Below are 13,318 nucleotides of genomic sequence, written 5' to 3'. Positions count from 1 at the left end.
ACCCGGCGATCCCGCTCTCTCTCCCTGATATTCCGCAGGGACCCGGCGATCCCGCTCTCTCTCCCTGATATTCCGCAGGGACCCGGCGATCCCGCTCTCTCTCCCTGATATTCCGCAGGGACCCGGCGATCCCGCTCTCTCTCCCTGATATTCCGCAGGGGCCCGGGGATCCCGCTCTCTCTCCCTGATATTCCGCAGGGACCCGGCGATCCCGCTCTCTCTCTGATATTCCGCAGGGACCCGGCGATCCCGCTCTCTCTCCCTGATATTCCGCTGTGTCCCGGCGATCCCGCTCTCTCCCTGATATTCCGCAGGGACCCGGCGATCCCACTCTCTCTCCCTGATATTCCGCAGGGACCCGGCGATCCCGCTCTGTCCCTGATATTCCGCAGGGACCCGGCGATCCCGCTCTCTCTCCCTGATATTCCGCAGGGACCCGGTGATCCCGCTCTCTCTCCGATATTCCGCAGTGTCCCAGCGATCCCACTCTCTCTCCCTGATATTCCGCAGGGACCCGGCGATCCCACTCTCTCTCCCTGATATTCCGCAGGGACCCAGCGATCCCGCTCTCTCCCTGATATTCTGCAGGGACCCGGCGATCCCTCTCTCTCTCCCTGATATTCCGCAGGGACCCGGCGATCCCACTCTCTCTCCCTGATATTCCGCAGGGACCCGGCGATCCCGCTCTCTCTCCCTGATATTCTGCAGGGACCCGGCGATCCCACTCTCTCCCTGATATTGCGCAGGGACCCGGCATTCCCGCTCTCTCTCCCTTATATTCCGCAGGGACCCGGCGATCCCACAATCTCTCCCTGATATTCCGCAGGGACCCGGCATTCCCGCTCTCTCTCCCTGATATTCCGCAGGGACCCGGCGATCCCTCTCTCTCCCTGATATTCCGCAGGGACCCGGCGATCCCGCTCTCTGTCCCTGATATTCCGCAGGGATTCGGCGATCCCTCTCTCTCCCTGATATTCCGCAGGGACCCGGCGATCCCGCTCTCTGTCCCTGATATTCCGCAGGGATTCGGCGATCCCTCTCTCTCCCTGATATTCCGCAGGGACCCCGGCGCTCCCGCTCTCTCCCTGATATTCCGCAGGGACCCGGCGATCCCGCTCTCTCTCCCTGATATTCCGCAGGGACCCGGCGATCCCGCTCTCTCTCCCTGATATTCCGCAGGGACCCGGCGATCCCGCTCTCTCTCCCTGATATTCCGCAGTGTCCCGGCCATCCCGCTCTCTCTCCCTGATATTCCGCAGGGACCCGGCGATCCCGCTCTCTCTCCCTGATATTCCGCAGGGACCCGGCGATCCTGCTCTCTCTCCCTGATATTCCGCAGGGACCCGGCGATCCCTCTCTCTCTCCCTGATATTCCGCAGGGACCCGGCGATCCCACTCTCTCTCCCTGATATTCTGCTGGGACCCGGCGATCCCGCTCTATCCGATATTCCGCAGGGACCCGCCGATCCCGCTCTCTCCCTGATATTCCGCAGGGACCCGGCGATCCCGCTCTCTCTCCCTGATATTCCGCAGGGACCCGGCGATCCCGCTCTCTCTCCCTGATATTCCGCAGGGACCCGGCGATCCCGCTCTCTCTCCCTGATATTCCGCAGGGACCCAGCGATCCCGCTCTCTCTCCCTGATATTCCACAGGGACCCGGCGATCCCGCTCTCTCCCTGATATTCCACAGGGACCCGGCGATCCCGCTCTCTCCCTGATATTCCGCAGGGACCCGGCGATCCCGCTCTATCCGATATTCCGCAGGGACCCGGCGATCCCGCTCTCTCTCTGATATTCCGCAGGGACCCGGCGATCCCGCTCTCTCTCCCTGATATTCCGCAGTGTCCCGGCGATCCCGCTCTCTCTCCCTGATATTCCGCAGGGACACGGCGATCCCGCTCTCTCCCTGATATTCCGCAGGGACACGGCGATCCCGCTCTCTCCCTGATATTCCGCAGGGACCCAGCGATCCCGCTCTCTCTCCCTGATATTCCGCAGGGACACAGTGATCCCGCTCTCTCTCCCTGATATTCCGCAGTGTCCCGGCGATCCCGCTCTCTCCCTGATATTCCGCAGGGACCCGGCGATCCCGCTCTCTCTCCCTGATATTCCCCAGGGACCCGGCGATCCCGCTCTCTCTCCCTGATATTCCGCAGGGACACAGTGATCCCGCTCTCTCTCCCTGATATTCCGCAGGGACCCGGCGATCCCGCTCTCTCTCCCTGATATTCCGCAGGGACTGGCGATCCCTCTCTCTCCCTGATATTCCGCAGGGACACAGTGATCCCGCTCTCTCCGATATTCCGCAGGGACCCGGCGATCCCTCTCTCTCTCCCTGATATCCCGCAGGCACCCAGCGATCCCGCTCTCTCTCCCTGATATTCCGCAGGGAACCGGCGATCCCGCTCTCTCTCCCTGATATTCCGCAGGGACCCGGCGATCCCGCTCTCTCTCCCTGATATTCCGCAGGGACCCGGCGATCCCGCTCTCTCCCTGATATTCCGCAGGGACCCGGCAATCCCGCTCTCTCTCCCTGATATTCCGCAGGGACCCGGCGATCCCGCTCTCTCCCTGATATTCAGCAGGGACCCGGCGATCCAGCTCTCTCTCCCTGATATTCCGCAGGGACCCGGCGATCCCACTCTCTCTCCCTGATATTCCGCAGTGTCCCGGCGATCCCGCTCTCTCCCTGATATTCCGCAGGGACCCGGCGATCCCGCTCTCTCTCCCTGATATTCCGCAAGGACCCGGCGATCCCGCTCTCTCTCCCTGATATTCCGCAGGGACCCGGCGATCCCGCTCTCTCTCCCTGATATTCCGCAGGGACCCGGCGATCCCGCTCTCTCCCTGATATTCCGCAGGGACCCGGCGATCTCGCTCTCTCTCCCTGATATTCCGCAGGGACCCGGCGATCACGCTCTCTCTCCCTGATATTCCGCAGAGACCCGGCGATCCCTCTCTCTCTCCCTGATATTCCGCAGAGACCCGGCGATCCCTCTCTCTCTCCCTGATATTCCGCAGGGACCCGGCGGTCCCGCTCTCTCTCCCTGATATTCCGCAGGGACCCGGCGATCCCGCTCTCTCTCCCTGATATTCCGCAGGGACCCGGCGATCCCGCTCTCTCTCCCTGATATTCCGCAGGGACCCGGCGATCCCGCTCTGTCCCTGATATTCCGCAGTGTCCCGGCGATCCCGCTCTCTCCCTGATATTCCGCAGGGACCCGGCGATCCCGCTCTCTCTCCCTGATATTCCGCAGGGACCCGGTGATCCCGCTCTCTCTCCGATATTCCGCAGTGTCCCGGCGATCCCACTCTCTCTCCCTGATATTCCGCAGGGACCCGGCGATCCCACTCTCTCTCCCTGATATTCCGCAGGGACCCAGCGATCCCGCTCTCTCCCTGATATTCTGCAGGGACCCGGCGATCCCTCTCTCTCTCCCTGATATTCCGCAGGGACCCGGCGATCCCACTCTCTCTCCCTGATATTCCGCAGGGACCCGGCGATCCCGCTCTCTCTCCCTGATATTCTGCAGGGACCCGGCGATCCCACTCTCTCCCTGATATTGCGCAGGGACCCGGCATTCCCGCTCTCTCTCCCTGATATTCCGCAGGGACCCGGCGATCCCACTCTCTCTCCCTGATATTCCGCAGGGACCCGGCGATCCCGCTCTCTGTCCCTGATATTCCGCAGGGATTCGGCGATCACTCTCTCTCTCCCTGATATTCCGCAGGGACCCGGCGATCCCGCTCTCTCCCTGATATTCCGCAGGGACCCGGCGATCCCGCTCTCTCTCCCTGATATTCCGCAGGGACCCGGCGATCCCGCTCTCTCTCCCTGATATTACGCAGTGTCCCGGCGATCCCGCTCTCTCTCCCTGATATTCCGCAGGGACCCGGCGATCCCGCTCTCTCTCCCTGATATTCCGCAGGGACCCGGCGATCCCGCTCTCTCTCCCTGATATTCCGCAGGGACCCGGCGATCCTTCTCTCTCTCCCTGATATTCCGCAGGGACCCGGCGATCCCACTCTCTCTCCCTGATATTCCGCAGGGACCCGGCGATCCCGCTCTATCCGATATTCCGCAGGGACCCGGCGATCCCGCTCTCTCCCTGATATTCCGCAGGGACCCGGCGATCCCGCTCTCTCTCCCTGATATTCCGCAGGGACCCGGCGATCCCGCTCTCTCTCCCTGATATTCCGCAGGGACCCGGCGATCCCGCTCTCTCTCCCTGATATTCCGCAGGGACCCGGCGATCCCGCTCTCTCTCCCTGATATTCCACAGGGACCTGGCGATCCCGCTCTCTCCCTGATATTCCACAGGGACCCGGCGATCCCGCTCTCTCCCTGATATTCCGCAGTGTCCCGGCGATCCCGCTCTCTCCCTGATATTCCGCAGGGACCCGGTGATCCCGCTCTCTCTCCGATATTCCGCAGTGTCCCGGCGATCCCACTCTCTCTCCCTGATATTCCGCAGGGACCCGGCGATCCCACTCTCTCTCCCTGATATTCCGCAGGGACCCAGCGATCCCGCTCTCTCCCTGATATTCTGCAGGGACCCGGCGATCCCTCTCTCTCTCCCTGATATTGCGCAGGGACCCGGCATTCCCGCTCTCTCTCCCTGATATTCCGCAGGGACCCGGCGATCCCACTCTCTCTCCCTGATATTCCGCAGGGACCCGGCATTCCCGCTCTCTCTCCCTGATATTCCGCAGGGACCCGGCGATCCCGCTCTCTCTCCCTGATATTCCGCAGGGACCCGGCGATCCCGCTCTCTCCCTGATATTCCGCAGGGAACCGGCGATCCCGCTCTCTCTCCCTGATATTCCGCAGGGACCCGGCGATCCCGCTCTCTCTCCCTGATATTTCGCAGGGACGCGGCGATCCCGCTCTCTCTCCCTGATATTCCGCAGTGTCCCGGCGATCCCGCTCTCTCTCCCTGATATTCCGCAGGGACCCGGCGATCCCGCTCTCTCTCCCTGATATTCCGCAGGGACCCGGCGATCCCGCTCTCTCTCCCTGATATTCCGCAGGGACCCGGCGATCCCTCTCTCTCTCCCTGATATTCCGCAGGGACCCGGCGATCCCACTCTCTCTCCCTGATATTCCGCAGGGACCCGACGATCCCGCTCTATCCGATATTCCGCAGGGACCCGGCGATCCCGCTCTCTCCCTGATATTCCGCAGGGACCCGGCGATCCCGCTCTCTCTCCCTGATATTCCGCAGGGACCCGGCGATCCCGCTCTCTCTCCCTGATATTCCGCAGGGACCCGGCGATCCCGCTCTCTCTCCCTGATATTCAGCAGGGACCCGGCGATCCCGCTCTCTCTCCCTGATATTCCACAGGGACCTGGCGATCCCGCTCTCTCCCTGATATTCCACAGGGACCCGGCGATCCCGCTCTCTCCCTGATATTCCGCAGGGACCCGGCTATCCCGCTCTATCCGATATTCCGCAGTGTCCCGGCGATCCCGCTCTCTCCTGATATTCCGCAGGGACCCGGCGATCCCTCTCTCTCTCCCTGATATTCCGCAGACCCAGCGATCCTGCTCTCTCCCTGATATTCCGCAGGGACCCGGCGATCCCGCTCTCTCTCCCTGATATTCCGCAGGGACCCGGCGATCCCGCTCTCTCTCCCTGATATTCCGCAGGGACCCGGCGATCCCGCTCTCTCTCCCTGATATTCCGCAGGGACCCGGCGATCCTGCTCTCTCTCCCTGATATTCCGCAGGGACCCAGCGATCCCGCTCTCTCTCCCTGATATTCCGCAGGGACCCGGCGATCCCGCTCTCTCTCCCTGATATTCCGCAGTGTCCGGCGATCCCGCTCTCTCTCCGATATTCCGCAGGGACCCGGCAATCCCGCTCTCTCTCCGATATTCCGCAGGGACCCGGCGATCCCGCTCTTTCTCCCTGATATTCCGCAGGGACCCGGCGATCCCTCTCTCTCCCTGATATTCCGCAGGGACCCGGCGATCCCTCTCTCTCTCCCTGATATTCCGCAGGGACCCGGCGATCCCTCTCTCTCCCTGATATTCCGCATGGATCCGGCGATCCCACTCTCTCTCCCTGATATTCCGCAGGGACCCGGCGATCCCTCTCTCTCTCCCTGATATTCCGCAGGGACCCGGCGATCCCGCTCTCTCCCTGATATTCCGCAGTGTCCCGGCGATCCCGCTCTCTCTCCCTGATATTCCGCAGGGACCCGGCGATCCCGCTCTCTCTCCCTGATATTCCGCAGGGACCCGGCGATCCCGCTCTCTCTCCCTGATATTCAGCAGGGACCCGGCGATCCCGCTGTCTCTCCCTGATATTCCACAGGGACCTGGCGATCCCGCTCTCTCCCTGATATTCCACAGGGACCCGGCGATCCCGCTCTCTCCCTGATATTCCGCAGGGACCCGGCTATCCCGCTCTATCCGATATTCCGCAGTGTCCCGGCGATCCCGCTCTCTCTCCCTGATATTCCGCAGGGACCCGGCGATCCCGCTCTCTCTCCCTGATATTCCGCAGGGACCCCGGCGATCCCGCTCTCTCTCCCTGATATTCCGCAGGGACCCGGCGATCCCGCTCTCTCTCCCTGATATTCCGCAGAGACCCGGCGATCCCAGTCTCTCTCCCTGATATTCCGCAGGGACCCGGCGATCCCGCTCTCTCTCCCTGATATTCAGCAGGGACCCGGCGATCCCGCTCTCTCTCCCTGATATTCCACAGGGACCTGGCGATCCCGCTCTCTCCCTGATATTCCACAGGGACCCCGGCGATCCCGCTCTCTCCCTGATATTCCGCAGGGACCCGGCTATCCCGCTCTATCCGATATTCCGCAGTGTCCCGGCGATCCCGCTCTCTCTCCCTGATATTCCGCAGGGACCCGGCGATCCCTCTCTCTCTCCCTGATATTCCGCAGGGACCCGGCGATCCCGCTCTCTCTCCCTGATATTCCGCAGGGACCCGGCGATCCCGCTCTCTCTCCCTGATATTCCGCAGAGACCCGGCGATCCCAGTCTCTCTCCCTGATATTCCGCAGGGACCCGGCGATTCCGCTCTCTCTCCCTGATATTCCGAAGGGACCCGGCGATCCCTCTCTCTCCCTGATATTCCGCAGGGACCCCGCGATCCCGCTCTCTCCCTGATATTCCGCAGTGTCCCGGCGATCCCTCTCTCTCTCCCTGATATTCCACAGGGACCCGGCGATCCCGCTCTCTCTCCCTGATATTCCGCACAGACCCGGCGATCCCGCTCTCTCCTGATATTCCGCAGGGACCCGGCGATCCCTCTCTCTCTCCCTGATATTCCGCAGACCCAGCGATCCTGCTCTCTCCCTGATATTCCGCAGGGACCCGGCGATCCCGCTCTCTCTCCCTGATATTCCGCAGGGACCCGGCGATCCCGCTCTCTCTCCCTGATATTCCGCAGGGACCCGGCGATTCCGCTCTCTCTCCCTGATATTCCGCAGGGACCCGGCGATCCTGCTCTCTCTCCCTGATATTCCGCAGGGACCCAGCGATCCCGCTCTCTCTCCCTGATATTCCGCAGGGACCCGGCGATCCCGCTCTCTCTCCCTGATATTCCGCAGTGTCCCGGCGATCCCGCTCTCTCTCCGATATTCCGCAGGGACCCGGCGATCCCGCTCTCTCTCCGATATTCCGCAGGGACCCGGCGATCCCGCTCTTTCTCCCTGATATTCCGCAGGGACCCGGCGATCCCGCTCTCTCTCCCTGATATTCCGCAGGGACCCGGCGATCCCTCTCTCTCCCTGATATTCCGCAGGGACCCGGCGATCCCTCTCTCTCTCCCTGATATTCCGCAGGGACCCGGCGATCCCTCTCTCTCCCTGATATTCCGCATGGATCCGGCGATCCCACTCTCTCTCCCTGATATTCCGCAGGGACCCGGCGATCCCTCTCTCTCTCCCTGATATTCCGCAGGGACCCGGCGATCCCGCTCTCTCCCTGATATTCCGCAGTGTCCCGGCGATCCCGCTCTCTCTCCCTGATATTCCGCAGTGTCCCGGCGATCCCTCTCTCTCTCCCTGATATTCTGCAGGGACCCGGCGATCCCTCTCTCTCCCTGATATTCCGCAGTGTCCCGGCGATCCCACTCTGTCCCTGATATTCCGCAGGGACCCGGCGATCCCGCTCTCTCCCTGATATTCCGCAGGGACCCGGCGATCCCGCTCTCTGTCCCTGATATTCCGCAGGGATTCGGCGATCCCGCTCTCTCTCCCTGATATTCCGCAGGGACCCGGCGATCCCGCTCTCTCCCTGATATTCCGCAGGGACCCGGCGATCCCGCTCTCTCTCCCTGATATTCCGCAGGGACCCGGCGATCCCGCTCTCTCCCTGATATTCCGCAGGGACCCGGCGATCCCGCTCTCTCCCTGATATTCCGCAGGGACCCGGCGTTCCCACTCTCTCCCTGATATTCCGCAGGGACCCAGCGATCCAAGTCTCTCTCCCTGATATTCCGCAGGGACCCAGCGATCCCACTCTCTCTCCCTGATATTCCGCAGGGACCCGGCGATCCCGCTCTCTCTCCCTGATATTCCGCAGGGACCTGGCGATCCCACTCTCTCTCCCTGATATTCCGCATTCCTGTTTGTGCAGCTGCGGATCAGTCGCGGATTCTCCAGGACCAGCTGACCGGTGCGGCCATGTCAATGCCACCAGATACCAACAAGGCCTTCAAGGTCTGTGCCCGGGAGACTGAGGGGGGAGGGGGGAGGGGGGGGGGAGAGATTGGGGAGTGGGAGGCGGGGGGGGGTGAGAGATAGGGGAGTGGGAGGCGGGGCGTGAGAGATAGGGGAGTGGGAGGCGGGGGGGTGAGAGATAGGGGAGTGGGAGGCGGGGGGGTGAGAGTTAGGGGAGTGGGAGGCGGGGGGGGGGGAGAGATAGGGGAGTGGGAGGCGGGGGGTGAGAGATAGGGGAGTGGGAGGCGGGGGGTGAGAGATAGGGGAGTGGGAGGCGGGGGGGTGAGAGATAGGGGAGTGGGAGGCAGGGGGGTGAGAGATAGGGGAGTGGGAGGCGGGGGGGGTGAGAGATAGGGGAGTGGGAGGCAGGGGGGTGAGAGATAGGGGAGTGGGAGGCGGGGGGGTGAGATAGGGGAGTGGGAGGCGGGGGGGTGAGAGATAGGGGAGTGGGAGGCGGGGGGGTGAGATAGGGGAGTGGGAGGCAGGGGGGGTGAGAGATAGGAGAGTGGGAGGCGGGGGGGTGAGAGATAGGGGAGTGGGAGGCAGGGGGGGTGAGAGATAGGGGAGTGGGAGGCGGGGGGGTGAGAGATAGGGGAGTGGGAGGCGGGGGGGTGAGATAGGGGAGTGGGAGGCAGGGGGGGTGAGAGATAGGAGAGTGGGAGGCGGGGGGGGTGAGAGATAGGGGAGTGGGAGGCGGGGGGGTGAGAGATAGGGGAGTGGGAGGCGGGGGGGTGAGAGATAGGGGAGTGGGAGGCGGGGGGGGTGAGAGATAGGGGAGTGGGAGGCGGGGGGGGATGAGATAGGGGAGTGGGAGGCGGGGGTGGTGAGAGATAGGGGAGTGGGAGGCGGGGGGGTGAGAGATAGGGGAGTGGGAGGCGGGGGGGTGAGAGATAGGGGAGTGGGAGGCGGGGGTGGTGAGAGATAGGGGAGTGGGAGGCGGGGGGGTGAGAGATAGGGGAGTGGGAGGCGGGGGGAGGGCGGACGGGAGAGGCAGAGGCTGGTCTGTACATTAACGGTGGTCGATCTCCCTGTTGGAGGAAGTGGATTCCCCGGCATCTCCCCACTGTGGGGTGGATCCCCCGGTTTGGATCTCCCTCTCAGCAGTGGATCCCCTTTTGGGAGTGGATTCCCCCTGGATGGATCCCCCCGTTGGGAGTGGATTCCCCCTGGATGGATCCCCCGTTGTGAGTGGATTCCCCCTGGATGGATCCCCCCGTTGGGAGTGGATTCCCCCTGGATGGATCCCCCGTTTGGAGTGGATTCCCCAGGATGGATCCCCCCGTTGTGAGTGGATTCCCCCTGGATGGATCCCCCATTGGGAGTGGATTCCCCCAGGATGGATCCCCCCGATTGGGAGTGGATTCCCCGGGATGGATCCCCTGTTGGGAGTGGATTCCTCCGGTATGGATCCCCTGTTGGGAGTGGATTCCCCCGAGATGGACCCCCCCCCCCCCCCCCCCCCCCGGTTGGGAGTGGATTCCCCCGGGATGGATCCCCTGTTGGGAGTGGATTCTCCCGGGATGGACCCCCCCACCCAGGTTGGGAATGGATTCCCCCGGGATGGATCCCCTGTTGGGAGTGGATTCCCCTGGGATGGATCCCCCCCCACCCAGGTTGGGAGTGGATTCCCCCGGGGTGGATCCCCCCGATGGGAGTGGATTCCCCCGGGATGGACCCTCCCCCCGTTGTGAGTGGATTCCCCCTGGATGGATCCCCCATTGGGAGTGGATTCCCCCAGGATGGATCCCCCCGTTGTGAGTGTATCCCCACGGGATGGACCCCCCCCCCCCCCGGTTGGGAGTGGATTCCCCGGGATGGATCCCCTGTTGGGAGTGGATTCCCCGGGATGGATCCCCCATTGGGAGTGGATTCCCCGGGATGGATCCCCTGTTGGGAGTGGATTCCCCCGGGATGGACCCCCCCCCCCCCCAGGTTGGGAATGGATTCCCCCGGGATGGATCCCCTGTTGGGAGTGGATTCCCCCGGGATGGATCCCCCCGGTTGGGAGTGGATTCCCCGGGATGGATCCCCTGTTGGGAGTGGATTCCCCGGGATGGATCCCCCCGTTGTGAGTGGATTCCCCCGAGATGGACCCCCTGTTGGGAGTGGATTCCCCCAGGATGGACCCTCCCCCGTTGGAAGTGGATTCCCCCGGATGGACCCCCTGTTGGGAGTGGATTCCTCCGGTATGGATCCCCTGTTGGGAGTGGATTCCCCCGAGATGGACCCCCCCCGGGTTGGGAGTGGATTCCCCCGGGATGGATCCCCTGTTGGGAGTGGATTCCCCCGGGATGGACCCCCCCACCCAGGTTGGGAATGGATTCCCCCAGGATGGATCCCCTGTTGGGAGTGGATTCCCCCGGGATGGATCCCCCCCCAGGTTGGGAGTGGATTCCCCCGGGATGGATCCCCCCGTTGGGAGTGGATTCCCCGGGATAGACCCCCTGTTGGGAGTGGGTTCCCCAAGGATGGATCCCCCCGATGGGAGTGGATTTCCCCGGGATGGACCCTCTCCCCGTTGTGAGTGGATTCCCCCTGGATGGATCCCCCATTGGGAGTGGATTCCCCCAGGATGGATCCCCCCATTGTGAGTGGATCCCCACGGGATGGACCCCCCCCCCCCCCCCCCCCGCCGCCGGTTGGGAGTGGATTCCTCGGGATGGATCCCCTGTTGGGAGTGGATTCTCCGGGATGGATCCCCCATTGGGAGTGGATTCCCCGGGATGGATCCCCTGTTGGGAGTGGATTCCCCCGGGATGGACCCCCCCCCCCCCAGGTTGTGAATGGATTCCCCCGGGATGGATCCCCTGTTGGGAGTGGATTCCCCCGGGATGGACCCCCCCCCCCGGGTTGGGAGTGGATTCCCCCGGGATGGACCCCCCCCCAGGTTGGGAATGGATTCCCCCGGGATGGATCCCCCCGTTGGGAGTGGATTCCCCCGGGATGGATCCCCCCCAGGTTGGGAGTGGATTCCCCCGGGATGGATCCCCCCGTTGGGAGTGGATTCCCCGGGATAGACCCCCTGTTGGGAGTGGGTTCCCCAAGGATGGATCCCCCCGATGGGAGTGGATTCCCCCGGGATGGACCCTCTCCCCGTTGTGAGTGGATTCCCCCTGGATGGATCCCCCATTGGGAGTGGATTCCCCCAGGATGGATCCCCCCATTGTGAGTGGATCCCCACGGGATGGACCCCCCCCCCCCGGTTGGGAGTGGATTCCTCGGGATGGATCCCCTGTTGGGAGTGGATTCTCCGGGATGGATCCCCCATTGGGAGTGGATTCCCCGGGATGGATCCCCTGTTGGGAGTGGATTCCCCCGGGATGGACCCCCCCCCCCCCCCAGGTTGTGAATGGATTCCCCCGGGATGGATCCCCTGTTGGGAGTGGATTCCCCCGGGATGGACCCCCCCCCCCCGGGTTGGGAGTGGATTCCCCCGGGATGGACCCCCCCCCCAGGTTGGGAATGGATTCCCCCGGGATGGATCCCCCCGTTGGGAGTGGATTCCCCGGGATAGACCCCCTGTTGGGAGTGGGTTCCCCAAGGATGGATCCCCCCGTTGGGAGTGGATTCCCCGGGATAGACCCCCTGTTGGGAGTGGGTTCCCCAAGGATGGATCCCCCCGATGGGAGTGGATTCCCCCGGGATGGACCCTCCCCCTGTTGGGAGTGGATTCCCCCGGGATGGATCCCCTGTTGGGAGTGGATTCCCTCGGGATGGACCCTCCCCCGTTGGAAGTGGATTCCCCGGGATGGACCCCCCCCTGGTTGGGAATGGATTCCCCCGGGATGGACCCCCCCTGGTTGGGAATGGATTCCCCCGGGATGGATCCCCGGTTGGGAATGGATTCCCACGGGATGGATCCCCTGTTTGGAGTGGATTCCCCCGGGATGGATCCCCTGTTGGGAGTGGATTCCCCCGGGATGGATCCCCTGTTGGGAGTGGATTCCCCCCCCCCCCCTCCGGTTTATTCCCGAGCTCGGTCGGTATGGATATTAACTCTGCTCTCCCTCCTCAGGCAGAATGGGAGGCTCTGGAGATCGTTGACTATCACTGGGCCCTGGAGGGAGTGGAAGATGAATTGACGGCCAAGGATCTGAATCTGGAGGAGTTTTATAACCGGGAGCAGCGACTGGCGATGTTCTGACCCCAGGGAGGAACCATATCGGGGCTCTCCACCCTGTCGGTATTTGTCAATCTGTAAAGTAATTTAAAGTCGAGTTTAAAATTAATAAACATCAAAATATTGAGAACTGAGGTTAAATAGAAGGGTATCCCTGAAATCCAGAAGCGTAACGTGGAGCCCTGTTCTTCATGGTGTCTTCTCTCAATTTGGTACAGTGGGAGGAAAAACATTATTACCATTCCGGAACAGACCCTAACACTACGCGGAGACTGCAAAACACACTATTTAATTTAATTTTGTGAGATTGTGAAGAAGGGATTCCTCGTTCCAGGGATATTAAAACACAAGTTATTACTAACATAGTATTAATAACTTTAACATTATAAATACAAATAGCTTTCAATTACCAGCTGGACAATGCTTAATGATACAATGGCACAATCACCCTTAACCACCATCTTTATCTCCATTCAAGCAGCTCCCATCTCGGGTCGCAATCCACTTTTT

The 13,318-nt window shown here is 63.0% G+C and overlaps 1 protein-coding gene across 1 annotated transcript in view; it reads left to right on the top strand.

The window, feature by feature from the left end:
* Positions 1–12,942, top strand: part of LOC119955708 (ER membrane protein complex subunit 3-like) — a 32,131-nt gene extending 19,189 nt beyond the window's left edge. Inside the window, exons 7-8 of the mRNA XM_038782186.1 lie at positions 8,606–8,688; positions 12,704–12,942. Of these exons, the coding sequence (XP_038638114.1) occupies positions 8,606–8,688; positions 12,704–12,832 (212 nt within the window). The 3' untranslated portion in view covers positions 12,833–12,942. The remainder of the gene's footprint in view (positions 1–8,605; positions 8,689–12,703) is intronic.
* The last annotated feature ends 376 nt before the right edge of the window (positions 12,943–13,318 follow it).

Source organism: Scyliorhinus canicula, chromosome 21 (assembly GCF_902713615.1).
Source record: "Scyliorhinus canicula chromosome 21, sScyCan1.1, whole genome shotgun sequence".
Lineage (NCBI taxonomy): Eukaryota > Metazoa > Chordata > Chondrichthyes > Carcharhiniformes > Scyliorhinidae > Scyliorhinus > Scyliorhinus canicula.
This window is presented reverse-complemented; position numbering and strand designations above follow the sequence as displayed.